A 26,812-nucleotide genomic window follows, 5' to 3' on the forward strand; every position below is an offset into this window, starting at 1 on the left:
AAAAAAATGATACTGTACTTCCCAAGTGGATTGAGTAAGAACATCCAGGAAGTGGAGTTCACTGTTAATTTATTTGATTCTACTATGGTAATATGCATTTAAAAATATACCTATGTCAAGTCAGGATCAAATACATACAGTCAGCCTTACTTTGCTGTATCAAGTTTCTAACATTTTGTGCCAAGTAATTAATAGTCTAACTAAAATGTGATTTAAAATAGTTATTAGGAAAAGAAATCTTAAGTTAGGTATTCCTTCTGCTTGTATACCTATACTGCTTGACTTTATTACCTTCTCTCCTATGTTTTATCAGCATAGAAACTTGACTTTTGATATTTGAGCTTCCATATGGATAGCAGTTATAATTTTAGCAGCCATTCAACTTGGAGTGCAAAGCTAGAATGTGAGTAAGGTTATTTGACAAAAAATTTATATTCATCAGTTACAGTGACTATCTTATATTTTGGGGTAAATATACTTGTGTGCAAGATAGTGGTTCTTTAGTCCAGGGAGAAATGCTTGATAAAGTTTTGAAATTCACTCTTGGGTACTGTGACTTTACAAGATTTAATAATTTCAATTTATTGTAGTAGAGTGAGAAAGACTTTAGTCATTTCATCAAAAATTAAAGTACTCAAGTATTCTGAACTTTCTTTATCTGTAAATATTGGAAAGTAGGTGTTTTATAGAGATTCATTAAGATAAAGTACACAAAGCATTCATTGGTACCTAGTTGTACGTATCATAAAATTCACTTTTATTTAACCTTGCCAGTAATGAAATATAGTCCAAGAGTTACTGGACTATCACATGAATGAAACTTGCTTGTCAGACAAGAAAGATGCATTGCACCTCATTAGTGTAAAAAACTCATACTTTTAAAATTGTTATTGTTGCTGTATTGACCCAGATACATCCAAGAAAGAATGAAAGAAGACCAAAGTTTTGCCAAACTTGATTCTTAAGGTTCTTCTTACTATATTTTTCTTTCTTAAAGATCAAAGAATTTACTCTGTCATTTTAAAAATCCATTTTTTATTTATTTCTGAATTTACAATAAAGCAACATGCTTTCATTGTTTTGACTTCTGTGCTCCCACCTAAGTATCTTGCAAGTATTCAAGGTCTTTATGAGGGTGACATATCAAAGTGATTTGTCTTCCAAGTTACATCACCTGACTTCTCCAGTGAGATAACAAGTCACTCTTGCAGAAGATCTTTGGATAGTTTTGTAATAGAACTTGAAAAATAAACCGTGAATGATATGGAACAGTGTGATTTCTTGCTATCCATAGTTTCTTAGACCTAAATAGGAAAGTTCATTAGATTGCTCTTCTAATCCCAAAATGATTTGTGATGTGTCTATGTTTGGGAAATTAAAGCAGAACAGTCTCAAATTGTTTATGTAAATTATAATGTGTGTGAGGAAATGGAAATGTTTGTCTTTCTTTCTCTTTTAGTTACCATTCAATTTCACTCTAATAGGAGTACTTCTCTAGTTTTTCCTCTAAGATTGGGTTGGGGTTGTGGCTCAGTGATAGAGTGCTTGCCTAGCACGTGTGAGGCACTGGGTTTGATCCTCAGCACTACACAAAAAAATTAATAAAGAATAGGTATTGTTTCCCTCTATAACTAAAATTATATTTAAAAAAGAAATAATTATATAAGTGTTAAAATGTTTATGAGGTTTAGGATATTTAAAAATTGATGCAAATTCAAAAACAGTGGAAGTTGCAGATCAACCCTAGAGTGAAATAACACCATAAAAAAAAAAAAAAACAGTCACAATTGCTTTTTTGCTTCTAAGAAGACATATCAAATGCTGTGTGTCCAAATCAAGGACACTCCCAGTCCCAAGTTCTTTCTAAATGAGGAAAGACTTCAGGGCCCAGTTTTCTTTCCTTCTTGGAGATGGTGGAAAAACTAATGTTAGCTGTGGGGCAAAACCTCAAAATAAAATCATGAGAAGGAAATCCAGGTTTAGTTACGGAAACCAGGGTTGGGTTGGCATTCAGGAACAGGGCTTGACCTGGAGCCTAGAGTAATAAAACAATAGCTGAGATTCAAGCATGTGGTAGGGGTGGGGAGGTGGGGAAGGGTGACCAGGTCACAGATGAGAAGCCAGCAAGTCACATGTTCTTAGATTTCCCCTGCCCTGGGGAGGCAGTTGTGTGGACTCTGTGTATCCCTGAGTCTGCAGGTAGGGGTTAAGTGGTTTTGGGCAGCGATCAACAGGATTGACAGATGGAGTGAATTAAAAGGGAAATAAATAATAATAATAATAAAAGGTCACTGGTAAGAGGAAGGGAACTGGATATCTTGCATTTATTACATATGTGCCAGACATTCTGCTAGGGACTTTACATTTATATTATGTAATGGTCCCGTAAGGTAGGAGCTGTCCTTCTAGTTTCATTTCATTTTACAGATAAGGAAACTGAGAACCAGAAAAATGTTAAATAGATCCACATAACGAGTATAAAATTTAAAGCTGTAGAAAAAAAGGAGTTGTGTGCAATAATTAAGGCAGTGCATTCATTTACTGTAGGACCTATGGAGAGACTAGATCTGATGAAGTGGAACATTTGTCTAGGGAAATTACTTGATACTTCATGGTATTTTAGAATGTGAAATAATTTATTTTCCAGTTATTTCTAAAGAGATGGAACTCTATAAAAATGTTGATTAAGAGGTGCCAATGATATTTAAATTAAAGCAGTATGTTTTAATATTAGACCTCAACTGTTAAACAGTACAAATTCCTATTTCCTGTTAGGGGAAATCAGTGACTCCACTTTGGAATGGGAATTGAAGTAGATCAGGTGTTCTCGAGCTTTAATGTGCCCTGGAATTACCTCTGGTGCTTGTTAAAATTAGACATAAGAGATTTGGCTCTGTAGATGAGGAGTGGGAGCCCCTGACATCTGAATTATTAACAAATCTCTGTCTCTGTAGTTCACTGTGATGTACCCAGCAATAAATGATTCTGAGATGTAAATTATGACTTTCATTGTGATGTAGGCCAGTGTTTTAGAGCCATTTGTGATTTTCCTCTTTGCATTTATTTTCACATTAAGGTAGATTAGAACTATGTTGTATAACCTAGTAGCTACCAGTTACATGTTCCTATTTAAATGAAATAAAATAAAAGTTTAGTTTCACATGCTCAAAAGCCTTGTGTGACCAGTGGTTACTGTATCAGGTGGAACACATGTAGAGCATTGTATTCATAATTTAGAAAGTCTACCTCGACAATGCTGGATTGCAGTGTACAAAAAGCGTGATTTTGCCCCTATATAGTTTTTATAATGTTGAGAATTACCCTTATTAAATATTGATTTATTTAATTAGGAGCAGATTCTTACTTTATAAGAGAGTCTTTCAATCTAAAGATACTTCTAATTAAATTAGAAAGTTTTCATGCTTTAATTTTTGTTCCTTTTTTTTTTTTTGTGGGGGTGGTACTGGGAATTGAACTCAAGGGCACACAGCTACTGAGCCACATCCCCAGCCCTATTTTGTGTTTTATTTAGACACAGGGTCTCACTGAGTTGCTTAGTGCCTCATTCTTGCTGAGGCTGGCTTTGAACTTGGGATCCTTCTGTCTCAGCCTCCCAAGCGGCTAGGATTGCAGGCATGCGCCACCGCCTGGCTAATTTTTTTCTTCCTTTTTAAAAAATAAATAAACATATAAAGAGGATAAATGACTTAGATGACTATTACTTGGAGTGGTAATCATTTGAGATTCTTTATCAAAAGAATGGGATTTTGTATATGGGATTTTGCCATTCAAGAACTAACCCCCAAAATATTTCTTATGCTGCTCAAAGAAGTAATAAGGCCTCAGTATTTTATCATTTTATAAAACATTCTTGAATATGTTCTGCAAAAAATGAAATGAAGTTGTATAAACAAGCTCCAGGATATATCCTAATACTACCAAATTATAACCAATCATGTGTATTACCAAGAGAATTTCTATATAAAATATACATGGATTTAGCATTAAATCTTACATGTAAGTATGTTAATTTGATAGCATTTTCCTGAACTTATTCAATATATTTTATAAATTATCAAGGGAAATCATCTTAGGCTGATTTCAGAAAGTATGCATTATATAGTATAATTATTCATTGTAATTTGAAACACAATTCTTGAAATAGTAAATTCCATGGGAATGGGATGGGAAAAAAATTCACCTCTCCAAATTTTTTTAAATATCATCAGTTGAGTCTCAAGTTGGTTTTTAAAAAAATCAGGGTTATAGTCATATAAAATATTTGAATAAACTGAAATTGTTAGTGTTGGTTGCTTTATCAAAGTCACATACAATTTTAAAATAAAAACAACCCTGTGGTTGCTTTCTTCTTATCTTTTAGACCCCGGCCCTCAGAAACACTTGACTGAGTTCTATGAATTCTTCCTTCTTGAATTTTCCATTTCTTCTTCATTTTTATTCCTTTGTTGTCTCGCCCCTGTATTCTGGGATCACTATTCTATCTGTTCTTGGGTCCCCTCCTACTACTCTTCACCCCACCTGGCCCTGTGAGGTTTTGCTCCTTGAGAAGTTACTTTACTTCTTCACATCTTCTAAGCACTTCTGTGTTGCAATAAGCTAGAACCCAAAAGACTTTTTGAGCATAACTTAATAATCTCATTGGTTTGGCCAAAGCTTGTATTTCAGCTCCTATTTTCTTTTAGTCTTTAACTGAATCCTTCCTATAAAATCATGCTGGGTTTCATGTTACCATATTATTTTCTGTTCTTCCTCTATGCCCCATTTGAAATATCCTTTGCAGTCCTCTGTGCTCATCCTAAGCCTATGGGGTTGAATGGTTTCCCCTAAAATGTTGAAATCCTAACCCTCAGTACCTGTCAATGTGATATTTTTTGGAGATAGGGTCTCTGCAGATGATCCAGATATGATCACCTAACTCAGTATGCCTGTGTCCTAATAGAAAAGGACATTTGGACACAGAGGCAGAGACACAAAGAGAGTACCATGTAAAGACACAGAGGTCAGAATAGGTGAGAAAGCAACAATTGAGGATCAGCCAGCAAACTAGCAGAGGCTGGGAGAGAGGCAGGTGGCCCATTCTCTCTCATTATCTCCAGAAAAAAACCAACCCTGCTTACACCTTCCTTGATCTTGGACTCCAGAGTGAGACAATATATTCCTACTGTATCCATTTTTGTGGTATTTTTCTGTGGCAGCGTAGGAAAATATGCACCTATTGTTTTGATTTTGATTTTATTTATTTATTTTTTTTGACATTAATTCCCTTCTCAAGAAACTGATGGCCTTTCCTGTGGATCAATCTTCTCTATAGAAAAATGCAATGTGTTCATAAGCACAAACTTCAAATAATTTTAGTGGTTAAGAACCTCTGGGCTGGGGATATGGCTCAAGCGGTAGCGCGCTCACCTGGCATGCATGGGACACTGGGTTCGATCCTCAGCACCACATAAAAATAAAATAAAGATGTTATGTCCATCGAAAACTAAAAAAATAAATATTAAAAAAAAGAACCTCTGACCAGTGCTGAGGATATAGCCCAGTTGGTAGAGTGCTTGCCTTGCATGCACAAGGCCCTGGGTTCGGTCCACAGCACCTCAAAACAAAACAAAACAAAAAGCTTTTGACCAACCCAAATCATATCCAGCCCCATCCATGACTAACCAAAATGTCATTTTTTCAGTGAAAAGAACTTGACCACTTCATTTCACTTTTGCTTTGCTTTTCTCTTTGGGAATTTATGGTGTATATTTTGATTTTGCTACTTCATCATATACTTCTTGGACCTGAGTTTTTCAATATCTGTAACACTCCTCAGTACGGAAACTCTAATATTTCTCCATACTGTACTCCTAGATTGTAAGATTTTGAAGAATTGAATTATTTCTATTCACTCTCCCTTCACCACTATTGCCTGATAATATGTATATGGTGAGAAGAGATCTCATGGACACCATGCCCAGTATGTGCCTGGATGATATTGAGTGCTCAATACAGTGCCAGTTCTAGCTACACCTTTTCTTGCTAATATCAATGTCTGCTAACATACTTTTGAAGAGAAAATAATTTAAGCTTCTTGGTTGGGCCGGGAATAATAACAGGTGTTACTTTACTCAGCCTGTGCTGAGTCCAGCATCAAGTGAACAGTAGGTGTGAAAAGGTTTAAAATGAGAAGGCACAGAAGCCGGTGTTGCCTGGCAACACATCCATCGGCTTCGATTTTGATTCTTAGCTCTCTACAAATTTGAGAGATATTGTGCAATGTTTTTACCCTCTGAGGGTTTCTTTATTCATCTAAAAAAAATAGTAAAGAAAATCATCCTTGTGTTTCTTGAGAAGATTAGCTCCTCTTCTAATACTCTGTATTTATGTGTCCAGCATACCCCAAGAAATTTACATCTACTTTCAAGACTTTGGAGACACTTTGAGGCATATTCTCAACAGGTCAAGGAAACCTCTTGAGTTTCTTTTACAAAACATTTTTACTCCTACCCTCTAGTGTACAGAATTCAGAACAGGGTCCTGATTTAGCCAGAGGGTATTATTTGTTGTCAGCTTTGATCAAGTATTTTCTGCTCTGGTGATTAGTTTTCCTTTGTTTGCAAAATGTGAGAGCTGACAAATTTATCTGTTCTTATTCCAGCTTTAACATGCAATATTAACTTCATTTTATGGATGAAGAAACTGACCCATTAACTTAGGCTGTAGAAAGGTAGAAATTTATGAGTGTAAAAGAATACCATCTTTTTCTTCCTCATTGCTGCAAGAAACCAAAGTATATGGTGTAGTTTTTCTTATATTTAAATTAATTTTAAGGGTTTTAAAAAATGTGGGTCTAGTACACACACACACATACACACACACACACACACACACACACACACACACACTTTTTTTTTTTTTTTTGTTCTGAGATTGAACCCAGGGCCTTTGGTATGTGCTATGAAGACTCTCTACCAGCAAACTACACCTAGCTCCTTATTCAAAATATTCTTATACAACATGAAAAATTTTTATGATTGTAATATCTTCCAGCATAGCTTGGTGGCAAAATGACCAAACTAGAGAAGAATGCAGCAATCTGCATCTTTGTTCCATTAGTTACTATCTATGACATCTTGGACAATTAATTTTTGTGCTTTAGTTTTCCTTATCTATAAATTATGGACAATAATAGTGCCCACTTCAGAAAGTTTTGAGGATTGTGAGAATTAGTATAGCTAATGAATTTTAGTTATATATATGTATAACTAAAATATATGGAGGGATATTTGCAGATACTTCTTTTAAAGAGCACTGTAATCTGATTAGACATTTTTATTTATTTGTTATTTATTTTTTAAATGCTAGGAATTGAACCCAAGCCTTGTTCTTCCTAACCATGTGCTTCCACTAGACAAATACACTAGATGAGACGATGACTCCTTCTTCTTATTCTTTTTTTTTTTTTTTCTTTTTTGCTGAGGAAAATATCTGGCCTGTTTTTTTTTTTTTTTTTAACTTTGCTATCTGTCCCATTGTCTCTTTCCAACCCTTGCAAATTACATACACTTTTGAATAATAGTCCTTGGTTGTACCTTTGTTTAATCTTAAAGTTCTCATGAAGTCAAAGTTGATTAAAAATAATAAAGTAAACAAATTTAAATAAATTTTAGGTGGGATATTTTTCTTTCAGTTTCTTCCATCTGACTTATTAAGCAGAGAGGATGACCCACCATCCTAGTTTACCTAGGAATAATTGAGGGTGACTTTCATTGTTAAACTGGGAATTTCCCAATAAAAGTGGGATAAGTTAGCCGAACTAAAAGAGAACCCATATGTTTAAAAAGAGTCTATTAATTTTATCGTTAAGAATCCCATCAATAATCTAGGAACATAGGGATTTTCCCATATACCTTGAGTTGAAAATTGTGTCCAAAGAAAGAGAAATCCCTATTTTTAAACTGTGGGAACTACTACAAAGCCATTTCTTAGGTCTTGTTCCCAAGATGATTCAGTGTATCTTATTATCTAAAACATCAAAATTTTGAATTATGTTTCCAAATTGTGTAATCACACCATTTAACTAATTGATAAATAAAATTTAAAACTTGATTTCCTGAGACTAGAATTTAGAATTGTTTTGTGAATTAACAAATGTAAAAATGTTAGTTTTAGTTCAAAATCCTTTAAGGGGTATAATCCAAAATGAAAATATAAGTTTTGACTAGACATTAGTATTTTATAAAGCAGGTTTTGATCAGAATAAACCACATTGAAGGCACAAATAAACATGTTTTTAAAGTCAGTAGTACTAGGCATGGGACAATGAAGAAAGTCGTATATTTAACAGATATTCATGCTCATTTTCAGAATCTAAATATTAAAGGATTAGAGATAATTTAGGGTGATATTTTAGAAGGATAATATTAAACCAAAGTACCATATTATTGTAAGTTGCTGATGAAAAATTTAGAATTTAGAATGTTTAGCATGGTTTTAAAATGGACTATTGAAGTTAAAAAACCTAAAAACTATTTAATTTTGAAGATATACATCAACTTTTAAATATTTTCAAACATCCAGCCCTCAAGTTCCTTAACTTAGTGACTAGTAAAGAAATGGTTTAATACATGCATAAAGATATATTCACAGTGATGCTAAATATTAGATTTTGATGATACTAAACATTTTGAAATAAACTCACAATGAGGTTCAGTTAATTGTAGCACTCAGTAAGAAATATTATTTATATATAACTTCATTGTAAAAGAGCAAAATGTTTATAGTAAGTAAAACTTATAAAACATTTTATATGTAAATATTAACACTGGAAGGAAAGATTTTAAAATAGAAGCTTTGCTTTTCTCTGGAAGTACATGAGATTATAGGTAAATACTATTTATTTAATTCTATAATTTCTTAATTTTCTACAATTTTTTGTTTGTTTTAATCGGTGTTAATTTTTATTATTTTTATTTGTAAAAGTAAGCATAATTTTTTGCCTATTGATTTAGATATGATTGTTTACATCATTAATTTATTTTTCAGATGATCAAATTTGAGACACTAGTGTATCATGTTAAGTAACACATCTGTCCCTGGAACAAAATTTGGAATTTTATTTCCACTTATTCTCACATTGGGAAAATATGAGTATAATGTTATTTCCTATTCTTGTTGAAGAACATATTCTTGTATACATTAGCCTGGTATATTTCTTGTTTTGGAAAAATGTGGTAATCTTAAACACTGTTACATGATTCTCCTAATGCTTAGGTAGAGAAGCAGTTTATGATAGATATAATGGAAGATAGATACTATGGAAGAGTCTGGATCCAAATTACCTAAGACCATGGTTCAGATCTATCATATACCAACTGTATAACCTCTGGTGAATTAACTTGGCTCTGCCTTGATTTTTTTCATCTATAAAATGGGGCTAATAGTAACACTTCAGTTATTTATTAATTTATTTATTTTGAGAACAGTTGTTGCAACTTCTAGTTCATTGGCTCTCCATCTTGAGTGTACATTAAAATCACCTTCTGTAACTGGAAAGTAGGATTTGCGGCTACCATACCCAGAAATTATGACTATGCTTATCCCAGGTTTCCCTAAAGCTGAACAATAAAACAAACAAACAAACAAAAGGAATAGTTAGAAACTAGACAGTTCATAAACATTATAAAGATTATAATGCCTCATTGAAAAACACTGCTTCCACTTATATTTCATTTAGAAATATTTTAGAAGGTTACCCACAGACTGGGTTGTTTTCCAGACATGCTTGTGGTTTATAATTCAGTAGGCTTCATTTTAATCAGCCTCTATTATCCTCAGAAATTACATATGTGGAGTTTTGTGCATATATTCAGTAAACAAAAAAGTAAAATTACTTATTTTTTTAAAAACTATATAAATATTGTTCTAAAGTTAATGGCAAAGCATATTCATAAAAGACAGTGACAACCTTATCCCTCATCTCTCTCTTTGTCATTTCTAGTTACAGTGCTAACAGAAAACTAGAGAAAAGTCCATTGCGGTGAGATATTTTACCAGTTCAAACAGTGATAATTATAACTTAATTTATTATTATTGGAGTGTCCAAGAATTGCTCAAAAATAGTCAAATGTGAAATGAAAACACATTTAAAATTTTATAAAATGATTTTCCCTAAGAGTGGCATAGACCAGGAATTAGCTTGTAATGGTGTTGAAGGGAAGGGAAATAATTAGGTCTATTTGCTTCCTAAAGGGAAGAGGCAATTGATACCTGTTAATCGTTTTAAATCCATATCCAGACTTTTACCTCCCAGTGATCGCACAGGGCATGAATGAGCAGCCCTGCGCCTCAGGGTGTGTGACCCCTATTCAATTAAACTCTTACAGGCTTTCTACCTTTGCAGGCAGGCTTATTTTTGTCAAAGCCTTTGCTTCCACACATTCTAACTATGTTGTATGCAATTTTGCATGAAAAGCTTATTCATATTTGTTTACTGTTTGCTTATATGTGCCACAAAAAGTTTCATTGTTGGTTAAGAAGTATGTTCATGCATATGTTGTATAACTGCATACACTATCACTCTTATATCATTTATATACACTTTTATTTTCATTTTTAATAACAAAAGAAAAGAGAGGGACAGAGATGGGTACTACTAACTTTTAATTTTTGTTTTGCACTCTTGTATACAGTGCGCTGTATACCTAGTGCACTGTCAGCATTTACTATATAATCATTCAGTGAATAAATGGATGCTTAAGAATTAGTAAAGGTTGAATTTTATTTTCTCCATTTTTTAAAAAAATGTTGACTTTCAGAACTTCTAAAATAGGCTATTTTGTTATGAGAAATAACAGCAGAATATCATGGAATATTTGCAAACTACAGAAACTTATAGAAAGGTAAACAAATATTATTTTGTAACAGTCTTTTAGAAGTAATGCCAAGGTTTGTTTTTATTATTTATTTATTTATTCATTTATTTTCAAGATCTCTTTCTCTTCAACTGGAATTGAACTATTTACACCTATTTTTTTTTTTTTTTTGGTACCAGGGATTGAACTCAGGGCCACTTGGCCATGAGCCACATCTCCAGCCCTATTTTGTATTTTATTTAGAGACAGGGTCTCACTGAGTTGCTTAAGGCCTCATTAAGTTGCTAAGGCTGGCTTTAAACTTGAGATCCTCCTGACTCAACCTCCCAAATCGCTGGGATTCCAGGCGTGGGCCACCATGCTTGGCTCAGTTTACCACTATCTTAATCCTTGTATGAATACCACCCATGGTACTGTGTACAGGTTTCTATACCCTTGGAACTATTTTTAAAGAGAGTTCTCTCCTTTGTATGGACTGGGCTGCCTTCCCTTGTGGATTTCTGTTTCCCAGTAGTATAAGCAGGGATTTCCCTTATTTTCTCTTCAGGTGTACAGAGGGAACATTGACTGCCTCCAAGGACGCAGCTAGTCTATATCATGTTACAAACTCGTTTTTAATACATGTGGGCTCATTTGCCATTTTCTTCTTACTGATCATTTACTCAGCAAATGTTTATTGAGGACCTGCTAAATGCTAAGTGCTTTTCTAGGCTCTGGGATTGTAGACATTTTTTAGTGTGGTTCAATTACTTATGAACTGTGCTCAAGTGTGTTAACATTATTAATTCCCCTGCCCCCCCGTCTGTCTGTCTGTCTGTCTGTCTGTCTATCTACCTATCTATCTATCTATCTATCTATCTATCTATCTATCTATCTATCTATCTATCTATCTATCTATCTAACTTATGGCCTTTTCTCTTTAAAATTCAGGTTAAACCATTTCTAAGATAATGACTAAAAGTATTTCCCTTTTAAAGTTGCATTTAAACACAAATGATAAATGCATATTGATATGATATTTCCCATAAGTGAAATGCTCTTAGATGTAAAACATTTTTTGGTTTGTTTTCTTTTTGCATTTGTATATGTTAATACTTTATTTATGGTGGAGTTTCCCAGTTAGATCAACAGCACTGTAGCTTTGTTTTGAAATGATTATTTACTTACCCCTTTAGAAAATAATGTTTACTACTATTTAAGTATTTGCTATTACTTCAAATTTATAATTTGATAATATTTGGAATACCCTTTAAATTTCCTTGTTTTGTATGCCAAATGAATAGATTGAACCTCGCAGCATCTGTTATTAGGGCATCTCTTAAAATCTGTAAGAACTAAATCCAAGATATTATGAGAGAAGAATGGGGAAGATATAAGGAGGGAACCATTACAATTAGTGTAAAAGATTGCTAATGTGTAAAAGATTTTTTTCAGAAATTCTTTTTCATGTCAAAAGTACTGAGGTTTTAAATTGAGTGAAGTTGACTGCATTCCTATAGAGATTTCTCGGTAATCCTTTAAAAGGTTATTTTAAGTATTTTGTTTTCCAGAAGTGTAATTGTCTTTTGACAATTATCCTTAAAATGCAATTCCATACTCTTATCTTGCAGACATTAACAACTCACATTGGAATCAAGGGCCCTTCAGATATGACACAGTATGACTACCTAATTCAAAAAGTAAAGTTGAAAGCTTTATTTTTAGTACATAAATTGATTTTAAGTTATTGACTCTTGGCAAATTGTATCTATAATAAACAGATACTCTAAAAACCTGATGCAACTCTTTAGTGAAAAAAAAATGAACATTACTTTACATAGTAATTTTTTTAAACCTTCATATGATTATCTATTACTTGCTTTTCTGCACTTTTAATTTATGACTTGAAAATATGTTTTCAAGAAACAAATAAGATTAATTTAAGAATATTCTTCTTTAAGAAGTGATCACAGAGAAAGTTTGGTAAAAAAGTTTTGTTTTTTATAAGAGTATTTTGCAGTTGCCACTTCAATAGGGAAGTCTGCTCATGTTCTGGATATTGAGATTATAGTTGGCTCAAATTTATAACCATCTGTTATTACCTTATTATATCAAGAAATGAAATGCATTTTCATATTGGTTGCATCCATGTCATTTATCTTAATGCATAGAAAATCCATGATTATGAATAACTATATTTTTACAGCAATAAATAAAATCATGGGATCACCCAAATAATGTTACTCAAAATTAAAAATATTGTTCAGGATTCTTTGTTAGTGAAAATTTCAAAGTTTCAGTTGGGCCTAACAGCTGAAATTAGCTATTATATTTTATAATAAAATTTATATTTTCAGATCTAGGTATTTTGGTCCATGAGAATAGATATAAAGATGCACTAATACAAATAAACTTACTCCATACTCTTGCTACCTGTGGTATTTTTGTATTTTAATGAGAAGGAAATTAAAGACAATATAATAAATCATCCAGTAGTATTTTTAAAGAACTAGTATATCTTTTAAATCTGAAAGTAATACATTTTGAGAGTGGGGAGAGAGGGAAAAGCAAGGGAAGGTTGATGTTATCAAAGCACCATATATATATGCATGAAATGACATGGTGAAACCCATTAATTTGCACATTTAATATGCATTAATAATTATAATAAAAGGAAAATCTATTTCTATAGTCAGTGGGTCTATTGGGAACATTTTCCCCAATGATCAGATATGTTTTATTATTGATGGCTTTAGATAGTCAGCTTTTGACCTCAGGAAAGAAAAAAATAGGTTTACCATGCTAAGTATTCTAGTTTTGATTTATTTTATTTCTCGAGTTTTTTGGAAGATGTTTTACAAGAATTGTGCCAGAACCTGCCAAAAATTGTGTAAATCAAATTGTTGTTATTATTATTATTATTATTAGGTACCAGGAATTGAACTTAGGGACACTCAGCCACTGAGCCACATCCCCAGCCCTATTTTGTATTTTACTTAAAAACAGGGCCTCACTGAGTTGCTTAGTGCCTCACTTTTGCTGAGATCTGCTTTGAACTCCTGATCCTCCTGCCTTAGCCTCCAGTGCTGATGGGATTACAGGTGTGTGCCAATGCGCCCAGCAAAAACAAATTATTTTGAGTTGGAGTCTCAACCACAATTAGGGACTGGGCTTAGTTTGCAAAAATGTTTACAAATCTAGGAGGAAAATGTAATTTCTCTATAAATTAATGAGAATATTAATGCACCTTCAGAAGATGGTAGGGAGGAGGATTATAAAATCCATTAAAGCTGTTTATACCAGCTTCCAAAATACTAGATTTATGGTTTCAACCCAAGAGTCAATATAATATTATTTTGTGTATCAGATATTATGCTGTCCTATAAAGTCCGGGTTCAAACAGTAACAAGTACCAGATTTGAAGACAGGCAATCTTAATCCAGTTTCTAGTTTTAACTAGGTTCCCTATAGATGCTAGAGTTTTTTTTTTCTTATTATTATAGTTTCTTCTACTACTGCCTTGCTTTAAATGGATCTTATTATTTGATATCATTCTTGTTAATATTTTTGTCTTCCTTGGAAGAGTTTAGGCTGTGAAGATCAGTGATTTTATATTTCATATTTCTTTATGTTAGCAGTACTTAGCACAATTTATAAAAGATTATAAGTAGTCTTATCCTAATACTATATAGAAAAACAAATAAGCAAATGATGGGCAAATTGATGGATGAGAAAGTGAAGAATTTGGGTTTTAAGATATACAAATATTTTTGCTTGGCATTTTTTAGAAAGCAAAAATCCTCCTATTTGCATGTTAACTGGAATTTTCTACTAAAGAGCAAATAGAAAAAAGTGAACTCAGCTAGCCAACTTCAACCTCCAATCTTTTTATTTACAGCTACGGGTGAAATCCTGCCTGATTTGACTCAGCTGAGGCAATTCCTGCAGTTAATTCTTTAGTCTCTTCTACTTAGTGTCCATATTATTAAAAATGGGGGTGGGGTAGGCAAAATGGTTTCTAAAATTTAACTTATGCTACTGTCACTCTTTTTTTATATCCCTGGGGACACAGTCATATGATATTAGATTATATAGGAATGTGACAAAAACAACAGGAATTCACTCCTGGAATTTCACTGGGGTCTATTTTGGTAATCATTTTAGATGATACATTCTACCCCTGACAGTTAATTATTGAGATTATTCTAACTTGGGCTAGAAGTAGTTCTTTTTTTTCTTTAGGTAATCTTCTTTAGGTAAAGATTATAATCAGGAGAAATTAGGATAAAACAAAGTAGTCTAGGGAAATGCCATGATCTATTCATCACGGGGTTCTTTTGGTACATTCTGTTTCCCTTGTGTTCTTTTACTACATCTGATTTCAGGTGGAAGACTTAGTTTTTCAGTAGTGTGTGGAGTGTTTTTATAATCTTTCTTCCAACAGTAAGCATGAGTGTTTGAGAAATGTGTGTAACTCCATAGAGGATATTTAAGTCTGTTTTCTACATAGTGAGTAATTAATGGGTTCTGCTTTCTTATTTTTAACAAATATCTCCTTCTAGGTTGAGATTCTGACAGGAAAATTACAGGATTGGTGCCTGTGATAGGATGAATGTTAGTAATTGGTGGCCATTCTACTCCCAGAAATGTAAATGGAGCTTAAGTAAAGAACATAAGAAGCAAGGTTCCTTTAAGAATATAAATATTCTTTTACAAATATAAGTATTTTTATCAAGCCCATTGTTTACATTGCCACCCCATCTTGGACAGATGTCACCAAATTGTCTATTAATATTCATTGTGTTGTCTGTCAGCTATTCATTAAATTTGTTCCTTTTATGATCTGAGCAATTTTATAAGCATTTTTTTTTGCTTCAAGATGCTTTAATATGATATACCATGCAGATGGATATTTTAATAATTGTAGGTTTTCTAATTTTTAATCTACCAAAGCATATGGAAAAGAAATTTGGATGGCAATAAGACTTTCTTAATAAAATACTTTTTTTGCCCTTGGCCTACTAAGAAACTTGAAAATAAAAATAAACATAATTCTATAATAATTATGCTATGGTAGAAAAAATAATAAAATCATATTAAAAAAAGAATAAAATTATATATTGTATGTGAAGCTGTATAGATAAAATTATACACGTGTGTGCATGCACATACACAGACCCCTCAGCAGAATATTAACAAGGTCAGTCTCTTAAATGGTTACTTGCTTGTGTTTCTGTGGAAATGATGTCTCAGTGGGGGGAACACTTTACATCCAACTAAGACTTTGGTTTCCTCATCATAAATCTCATGTGACTTTGATATATTTCCTTGAAATACTTAGCACTTACGTATTATATATCTTTTTCCAGCTGTGGTTGTGTAAATATTTAGATATTTCATTCACTAGTGTTTATATTTTATCTTCCAACCAGGCAGCTGTTGAAAGAATCCTGCTCTGTCCTTTTCTGGGATACTGGTCTTGCTCGAAGTCAGTGGGGCTCTATTCCTAAGTTCTACCAGGATTCTTTCTGACAGCAGTTGACAGTATCATTCTAATTCCTTATTAAGGCCTCCTTTCAGGATCTGCCCTTTTCTTTTACCATGTCTTCTTTGTAACTTGTAAGTTTCCTATGCGGAACATGCTTGAAACCTAGAAGTTGGTTTTATCAATTGTTATAAAAACCTTATAATTTATAATTTAAAATATAACAAAATTATTTCAAATATAACAAACTGGAATGGTGGTTGGCAGGTAGCTTACACGGACTCAGAATTTATGTTTGGAGAAAACTTTTTTGCATAATGAATGATATTAAATATGTATTATATATTATAGAAAGATTACATTGTGATGGAGGAAAGTAAATGCCACTTTAAGGGAGGAAGATTAGTGACTAATATGTCCTACTTGGGGTCTTTCATTTACAATTCTATATGCACTCATGCACTTCCCTATTATTAGTTTTTATTATAAATCTCAAAATCCTTTTTTTTTTAAATTTTAGATGTTGGGGATTGAACTCAGGGCCATGTGCATGAGCACTCTACCACTGAGCCACAGCATCAGCCCTTTCTTATTTTATTTTGAGACAAGTTTCCATTAAGTTGCTCAGGTGGGCCTTGAACTTGTGATCCTTCTGCCTCAGATTCCCAAGTAGCTGGGATTACAGGGTATGAGCAACTGCTCCTGGCTCAAAGTCCTACTTTTGAGAGTAGTGTTATAACTTAGTGGCAGAGTATGCCTTCCATGTGCAAGGCTCTGGTTCAGTCCTTGGCATTACAAAAAAAAAAAAAAAAAAAGTAGTAAAGAAAAGGAAAAAAAAATTGTCCTTTGAGAAAATGGACCATAGCTATAAGTATAAAATTGGGTGACTTTTCTCACTTTACAGATAGAATATCAGAGATTTTTTCCTTCACGTATATTGCCAGAAAAAAGTTTGAAACTAGTGATATTTAGGTTTTTTTTTTTTTGGTGTGTGTGTGTGTGTGTGTGTGTGGTCCTGGGGATTGAACTCAGGGCCTCCTGTACTCAAAGCAAGCACTCTACCAACTGAACTATATCCTCAGCCCGATATTTAGTGTTTTTTGTTTGTTTGTTTGTTTGTTTTTAAGAGAGAGAGAGAGAAAGAGAGAGAATTTTAATATTTATTTTTTAGTTTTCAGCGGACACAACATCTTTGTTTGTATGTGCTGCTGAGGATCGAACCCAGTACCGCACACATGTCAGGCAAGCGCGCTACCTCTTGAGCCACATCCCCAGCCCAATATTTCGTTTAATAGTACAAATAATTGTGTAAGAACTGGGCTTCTGAAGTCATTAGGGTTACAGGTAGACATTCTATGCATGGGGAAAGAACAATAGATGCCATTAGGTTTGACTGCTTCTTGCTTTCTTTCTTTTTTTTTTTTTTTTTGGTACCAGGGGCCCTTAACCATGGAGCCATATCCCTAGCCTCTGCTCCCCCACCCCTTTTTTTTTAATTAATTTTTACACAGGATCTCCTGAGTTGCTTAGGGCCTCCCTGCTGAGGCTAACTTTGAACTCTTGATCCTCATGTCTCAGTCTACCAAGCTCCTGGGATTACAGGTATACACCACTGAGCCCAGCTCTCGCTCTTTTTATCATCTACATTTTACAAGGAAGCAATTAGAATGAACAATTCTAGTGTGGAAAGCATAGCTCATTTTTCTATGGATTTTAACCAGTTAATCCTAGCAGTATTTATGGTCTAGTTGGCAAGAGCAAGAGCTTTGGATTTGACTAGGATTGACTTCCAGCACTGCCATCTCCCAGCTGAATGACAGCTGAGATCTCAGTTCCCCATATGGACACCAGATATAACAACACCCACCTCATAAAGATGTTGTTGTGAGAAAGGAGATGATGGATAATTAATAGCAGTTTTTCTTTTCCATCTCTTTCTTGCCTGCTTAAACTTGATTACAAAGACTAATTTATTACAGTTTTTATAAAGATGATGACTAGCATTTATGGTTTTATTATGGAGGTTAACCAATCATTCATTGTAAATGTGACTCAGAAATTGGAAAGTCCCTTTCATGAAGTTTTTTCGTTGTGAGAAATGAAAGATTTCTATGTTTGCTATGATTTCCAAAGGCGCTTGGTCTACTCCAGTTAAATAGCTTTTTCTGCTAAACGTATTCATTCTCTTCAGATTATTATATGCTTCATAGTATATATTTTCTCTTTAAGTGTGTTTCTCAGAAGCAAAGTTCAATGGGATATCCTGCAAAAAAAGAAAAACTAAGAGTTCAATGACTAAATAAGTTTGGAAAATGCTGCATATCATATTCCTTTTCTGGCACCTCACAGTGTACATTAGCAAAAACTAAAGACACTGAGATCCATGACTTTTTTTTTTTTTTTTTTTTTTTTTTTAGCAATGCTAGTAATGACCTGAGGAAAGAGTATTCACAGAACATTTTTGAAAATGTAGTCATTAATAATATAGAAAGCATTTTTATTGCTAAAACTCTTATTGAATGCTGCTGTACAAACATCATGGTGAAAACTTGGGTCTGAATCCTTCATTCCCAAAAGTCATGCTGGCTGTGGTCCAGCTCTGTAGAACTGCAGGTTAGGATAGAGGGAGTCTTCAGCAAGGCTGCTATTCAGTGGAGCCTGGGTGACCTCCAGGTTCTGTAATCGGCGTTACTTCCTCTAGTCTCTCCCCAGATAGTTTTATTCTTTCCCATGGTTTTTGTCTCCATCTCTATTCTAATCCACAGCTGTAGCTATTTCTTTTCTAAGGTTCAACTTGAATATGCATTTTGATAATCTAGACATACCCCAAATTCTCCATGTCTCATACTGAATAAATATCTTCCTCTCACCCAATCTCACTCTGGTTTCCTATTTGCATTTTGACTGCTCTTCACTTATCCTGGAGATCAGGAATCTGGAATCTCCCTTCCTCCATTGCTTCCTTGTATTTCATTTCCATCATCCTCCATGTTGCCAGTAATTTTATTATGACATAATAAAATTAGACTTTCCCTATTTTTCTTTCTGTCAATGTCTAAGTTCAGGTTCTCAGATTTATTGCTTAAAGGGTACAAAAGTATCCTCTTCATTTTCCTCTAACTTATCTTCCTAAGTCCAGCTTCCTACTAGCCATAGTGAGCTGTTTTCTTTTTTTTTCTTGCAGTACTAGTGGTTGAACCCAGGAGTACTTCTCCACTGAACTAATTCCCTATCCTTATTAATTTTTATTTTTGAAACAGGGCCTCTCTAAGTTGCCCAGCCTGACCTTAAACTTCTGATCTTCTTGCCTCATTCTCTCCAGTAAGTGATATTAGAGGTGTGTGCCCCTGGCTAATAGTGACCTCTTTAAAATCAAAGTTGGTCATACTGATCCCTTACTTACATGGATTCCTATTGCCTTCAGCTAGGTTGCAGAACTGCAGCTTGATGTGCAAAGCCTATCACATCACTTCTTGTAGCTATTTTTCAGTGAATTCGACATGCATTTCATATACAGCCATAATAACCTACTTGCAGGTCCCATAAGTGTACCATATACTCTTGTAGCTGTTCCTCTAGGTGAAATCATCTCCTTTCTTTTCTTTAAGACTCATTTTCAAGGTTTATCACAAGTTCCATGTCTCTCTATGTTTCTCTGACTTGCTTAGGCTGTCTTGGATAGCCATGTTCTTATAGGAATCTATGCATCTCTATTACCTATTTCAAATGGACTTTCAGAATTCAAATTAAAATTTGCTTTAATAAAATATATAGGGCTGGGGATGTGACTCAGTGGTTGAGCGCCCCAAGTGCTGCTGGGTTCAATTGCTGGCACCTAAATAAATAAATAAATAAATAAAATATATATTATCTCATTAGTTTTTTTCTTCAGCATCCATCTTTTGTAATTATAGTCAAGATAAAGGCCAATGATATATTACAAAGCTTTATTTTCTGAGTTTTGTAGCATTGATGCATATGAGTAATCTAAAACCAATATTAATTTCACCTGAGTTAAATATAGATAGTATGAATTTCCAATTCATCTTTTCCACATATTGCTGGTTTATTTCCCCCTCTTTTAGAGTCTGGTTGCATTTAAAGAATTTATAGCACACTATTTACCATGCACTAAATGAAAGCTAGATAGATATCAGTATTTCTGATAGTAAGACTCTTATTTGGTTAAGTTTATAACTTTTTGTCTCCTGAAGGTTATAAGCAAATAATAGATCTTTCAGTTTCATCATTCACTTCATTCATTTCACTAAGAAAAAATAAAAATTGTAGTAGTTACATATTAGGCACAAATATAAATAAGCCTATGCAAGGTTTATAATCTATTAGGATTGAACAATGTATACATTGCTTATAATTTTAAAAGAGAAGTCCTGTGTGATATAGCATGTTTGTAATCCCAGCAATTTAGGAAAATGAGGCAGGAGGACTGCAAGTTTGAGATCAGCCTCAGCAACTTTGGGAGACCCTGTCTCAAAATTTAAAACAAACAACAAATAGATAGGACTGGGGAAGTAGTTCAGTGATTCAAACCAGTACAAAAAAAAAAAGATTAAATCTTCTAAAGTCTTTTAAAAAGTCTATGAGTCTTTTCAAGTCAAAGTATATCTGCATGATTCCATTTTTTTGTTTTTTAATGGTACCAGGGATTGAACCACTGAGCCACATCCCCAGTCCTTTTTATTTTTTATTTTGAGACAGGGTCTTACTAAGTTGCTTAGGGCCTTGCTAAGTTGCTGAGGATGAACTTGAATTTGAGATCCTCTTACCTCAGCCTCCTGAATTGCTATGATTATAGATGTATGCCACCAAGCCAGGTTTACAGTGCATGATTCTTAAGCTGCAATGCATTCTCCTTAGCTAGTTCTTTTGTGTTAGAATTTCATTTAGTTTTTCATTTATTCAACATTTATTTATTTATTTTGTGATATCAGGAAGCAAACCCAGGGTTATATTTCTGGTTCAACAAACGTCCTCAGTACTGTAGTGTGCTCAGAAATCTGCCAGACATAAGAGAAAACCATGACCAAAATCAGACCCACAGATCTTACAGACTAGAGGGGAAAAGACCATAGTGGAAGCCTCAGACAAACCGACTTAAATTATAATTCTGAATGTTGTTACCAAGTATACTTAAAGCGTCCTGCTTGGGTTTATAGAAACAAAATTTTATTTTTTGGGAAAAATTGGGGAAACAGAGATTTGAAAGAATTGTGAGTGTAAAGTAATATGAGTTCATATGGAGCCCAAGGCCTGTGGCTGGCTGTCATAGGCCACAAGGTAGGAGGAAGCCCACTATGTCTATGGAACCAGGAAGACTGAGAGAAGGGAACAGAGAAAGGAGTGGACAGGAAATCTGGAGAGTTTGATCAGGGAAGGAAAAGTCTGGCTCTTATGGGTCTCCTTGAAGATTTAGGGGCAGTGAATTTATTCTAAGGGCCTCTGAAGTAGAGCAGGACTCAGATTGTGCTTGCACCTCAAAGTCTTCATAGGGTCATATGGAAGTAAACTATTTCAATGGCTTTCCCAAACCCTGGCAGGAGGAATAGTAGTTGGATCTGGGATAGTAGCTGGCTGTAGAAATAGACATGAGTAGACTGAATTGAGAAAGTTTAGGAGGTATAGAGGCGGGAAGGAAGGTGTCAAGCAGGCTTGTTTCTATTGTGCTTTCTTAAGTGAGTTTCGAACATCAGTAAGAGCCAAGTTCTGGGCTCCATTTAATGAAGGCTTGGGCTGTTGAATTTGAGTAATTTACATATTTACACTATACAAAGCATAAATAAGATAGGAGTTTTAAAAATATGAAACATGAATCCTGTTTGTGAGATTATAATATCATTGGAAAAATAAAGCACAAAGACAGGATATATTTAAATGACATATACACATAGGCCTTCATTTCTTAAGTACTATATAAGGTCCAGAATGCAGCTCCTTACCCAGTATTCTTTTCCATTAATATTGTATTTATTCATTTGAAGTCAATTATTTAATATTCAAATATTAATGTAATAATGAAATAAATTTATTAATTAAAGCTGTGGGGAATATATTAATGTGTGTGTGTATATATATATATACACACAGATTTTATTATTTAGGAAGAGATAAGAATCTATATGAAGAAGTTTTATTGTATTTGAAAATAAATTTTTATTTGTGTACAGCATGTTTTGTTAGATTCTTAATTGATGATAGTTAAAAGGAGATGCCAGGAAGCCATGGTATTATTTGTAATACTCAGGAAGCTGTTTAGCAGTTCCTTGACAGGTTTCTCTTCAAAAGCAGGCACTGTGCATGGTATAAACAATGTAATGGGCTCTGAAATGATTCATGGTCAGGGATTTGAACAGCAGACAGGATTTGTACAAGTGGAGTTTAAGCAAGAGAACTTTCTAAGTGGAGGGTCAAAAGAATTCAGGATTTGGAAGGTGCAGTCAAAGTGGATGCCAGAAGGATTAGTTAGCAGATAGGATAGGAAGGGTAGGTCAACATTAGGTAGTGTTTAAATAACAGTGTTAAAAACTTCTGATATAAGGCTTTTAACTGTTTTTGAGTGAAACAGGAAGATATTTTGTCAATTCTTTTTTGCAGGCTCCCGTCTTCGACAGGAAGATTTTCCACCTCGCATTGTTGAACACCCTTCTGACCTAATTGTCTCAAAAGGAGAACCTGCAACTCTGAACTGTAAAGCTGAAGGCCGTCCCACACCCACTATTGAATGGTACAAAGGCGGGGAGAGAGTGGAAACAGACAAAGATGACCCTCGCTCACACCGAATGTTGCTGCCAAGTGGATCTTTATTTTTCTTACGTATAGTACATGGAAGAAAAAGTAGGCCTGACGAAGGGGTCTACGTGTGTGTGGCAAGGAATTACCTTGGAGAGGCTGTGAGCCACAACGCATCGCTGGAGGTGGCTAGTAAGTAAAATGGGCTTTCTGTGTTTGGCAGGGGGAGTGGCCAAGTAATGAAAATGGCAATGAAAAATAGAGCATGTGCAATAAATAGGCTTTACTTGAGGACCCTCTGTACTTTTTTTGTATCTGGATGAAACCTAGTTTTCAAATTGTCTTTATTTCTCCTCCTAGCTAGTTATTCTAGCTAGACTGAGGTTTGTGCATGTAGTTGTTGAACCTTTTGACTTTTGATTTGGAACTGTTTTCTATTAACAATTTCACTGAACTTATCTTATTCCCCTCCTTTGTTGCTTCTAAAAATAGTGAATATCATAATGTGACTGCAAATAAAATAGTATAGGATTTTAAAAAGTTGTCTTCATTGGAAGAATTAATCTCAACTTGTAATATAAGGTATGATTTTAAACAATTTCTAATTCTTGGAAATATATTATACTTCTCTTAATGCTAAATCTAGAAAAGATTTATAGGCTTTATACTTGGCTTCTATAGTGAAGTGTCAAAATGGTGCATGTAATCCTCTAGTAGGCTATGCTAGAATATGTTGACTAATGATTAAATTGTTTTTAGAGTCTAAATGTTCATTTTATTTGAATAAGAATTGGACTTCTCTTATTTTCTATCCATATTCAAGAGGTAGCCAAAACATTTCATTTCCTTGAAAAACCCTGGTGTACATCTATGACAAAAATTGAGAATTTCAGGGCTGGGGTTGTGGCTCAGTGGTAGAGTATTTGCTTAGCATGCATGAGGCACTGGGTTTAATCCCTGGCACCACATAAAAATAAATAAAGTAAAGGTATTGTGTTCATCTACAACTAAAAAAAAATCTTTAAAAAATTGAGAATTTCTGCATAAGGATTAGAGAGACAGATGAAATTAAATTTAATTCCCTTCAACTACATATATAACTGTATTCACGACTATGTATATATTTCTATGTTTTTCCAGATGAGTAATATTTTCATATGATTTGTGTTTAATATTTTAATAATATAATCAGTTTTCATAGTCTCTAGCATTTTAATATAACTTGAGTAAATAGAACCATAAATAATTATAAAATTGTAGACACAGAAAAGAATTTAGAAATAATTATTCCAGCTCAATTGTATTCTTAATGTGGAATCAGTCCAGAGTGCTTAAATGATTTGATCATCTTCACAAAGTTATGTAGTGCTTACATTGAGACAGAATGTCAAAAGTGTATGATATGAGCATAAAATATAATTAGAATAAAACAAAGTAACATTTTAAAGCATAACAAAACTAATCATTCATATTTTTTCACTGTTTACTGGAAACCAGTATTTGCATTTCACTGTCTTATTGTATTGCCTTGACTCTCCCTGAAGTCTTAGAATGAACTCGGCAAGGTGTATGAAAACTATCATCACAACAAAAAGATATTTTGCTTTTATTTTTATTTTTTTGAGGCCCAACTTTAAATGTAGTTTTTCAAACAAAAGAAGTATAAGTGTTCAACTTATTTTTAAATAATATCTGTTTGAGTCATCTTTCAATGTTAAGAATCTGGCACCTTTCTAACTTTTGGTTTATTTACGCTTAATAATTCTTTGCAGAGGTAAAATTAAGTTAGCACTTGAAAACAAATTTAGAGAATCAGAAAAGCTAATACAGAACACGTAGGCCAGCTCCAATTTCTCGTAGATAAGAAACTGAAAACCAGAGGGAAAATCAAAATGATTGTTCTCTGGAATCATAATTTCTAATAAATGAAGTGTGTATCAACAGGAGTAGCAAAAAGCCATCTGGTGTTTCTGGGTTACTTTTTGCTCTACTCACATTCTTATCATTGTCTGGATTTTAAGAAGGAAGTTATAGGTTTGAACAGGTCTAAATGCTCACCTTCTAGATCTTCCTTTTTCAAAACACCTTTAGTTTCACTCCAATGATCAAGATGCCCTTCATGCATTGGGATTTAGACAGCCTTCTTTCCTGATCTGGCTTTTGTGTAGGTATTTTAAAGATACTATTAGTTTCCAGTTAAGTCCTTTCTAAGGTAGGCATTCCATTACCTTGAGAAGTCATTATGTGAAAAGCTGTTCATCCCCCTCAACAAATGTACAATCAGAATTGAAACCAGACACAAGATCATTATATCACTTCTACCAGCAAAATATTCAAAGACAGAGCCCCTTCATGCATAATTCACAAATTTTAGCATGATGTTCATCATTATGTCCTCAAAATGTTTTCCAGCTCTAGTGGAAAAAAATATTCTAATTTACTGATTAAACTTTTTTTTTTCTTTTTAAAGACAAGGTGTTGATTAATTGCTTAGGGCCTTGCTAAATGACTGAGGCTGGCCTTGAATTTATGATCTTCTTACCTCAGCTTCCCAAATTGCTGAGATTATATGTGTGTGTCTCCACACTCAGCTAATTTACTGAATAAAATTTAATAGAAAAACTTTAAAAAATATTTGAACAGTAACAATCACTATATCTATAAAAGGAGAAAGCATAGATACTATAAATTTGTCAAGTAAAATTTAGTTAATTAGGGTAGTTTGATAACAAGTATTCTTATTAAAGATAATAATAATTTGAAACCTTAAAAAAGCTTAAGGAGCATTTGTTTTGAATAATTTTTATGCTAGGTTAATTACAATGAATAGAAAAATATTTTGTGTGAATGAGACATGATTTGAACATAAGTTTATGGGAAAAATAAATTACTCAGCCATTTAAAAGGATTTTGTGTCATTAAAGTTTAGAAACTATTTAGTAAATGTATGCTTCAGTTTGCTACAAAAAGATATGTAGTAATTGAATTCACTGTATTTCAGTTATTTATTTATTTGTTTATTTATTTGTGGTGCTAGAGATTGAACCCTGGGTTGCTCTATCTCTGAACCCCCATCCACAACCCTTTGTACTTTTGATTTTGTGAAGGGTCTTGCTTAGTTGCCCTGGGTGGCCTTGAACTTGTGATCTTTCTGCTAAATCTGAGAATGGAGGCATGCGCCACCATGCCTAGCTCAGTTATTTATTTTAAGAAACAAGTTCTGCTCATTCACCATTTTTAGAATGATTTTGTCCTAAATCCAAAATTAGCCATTTGTATGCTTTATTAATAAATAAGATGGAAAGAAGGGGGAAGCATGGGTCATATTTCTATAAGATAAACCTGTAAAGTTTGGTAACAGTTTGGGTTTTATTTTTTCTTGGAGAATATACTACTTTTTTTTTTTTTTTAAATATCTCCTTAGTTTAGGTAACAGAAGTTCACTGAATACTATTCTTACTTTCCCCAAGGCTCAAACACAGGAAGAAAAAGATTGCATCTAATTTTGTAGTGATGCTGTAGCCCCAAGTGATAGCATTAACAAAAGTGTCTTGAGGCAACGCAGGTTTCACAGTGCAGTTGTTGGTAATGCTTTTAAAAACATTTATCAGTGTTTTACTTGTGCTTAAACCAAGTTTTACAGCTGTAACAACAACTGGCTTGCTTGGTTCCACATAATTGTCAGTCTCTCAAACTTTGAAAAAAAAGATTATGGAATTCTTAA

General features: G+C 33.6%; 1 protein-coding gene across 7 annotated transcripts in view; it reads left to right on the forward strand.

The window, feature by feature from the left end:
• Robo1 (roundabout guidance receptor 1) overlaps positions 1-26,812 on the forward strand; it is a 1,016,703-nt gene that overhangs the window by 676,720 nt on the left and 313,171 nt on the right. For all 7 annotated transcript variants that reach the window (XM_078044437.1, XM_078044436.1, XM_078044438.1 and 4 more), the window contains one exon: positions 22,954-23,280. In XM_078044437.1, the coding sequence (XP_077900563.1) occupies positions 22,954-23,280 (327 nt within the window). The remainder of the gene's footprint in view (positions 1-22,953; positions 23,281-26,812) is intronic.

This window comes from Ictidomys tridecemlineatus, chromosome 3, assembly GCF_052094955.1.
Source record: "Ictidomys tridecemlineatus isolate mIctTri1 chromosome 3, mIctTri1.hap1, whole genome shotgun sequence".
Classification (NCBI taxonomy): domain Eukaryota; kingdom Metazoa; phylum Chordata; class Mammalia; order Rodentia; family Sciuridae; genus Ictidomys; species Ictidomys tridecemlineatus.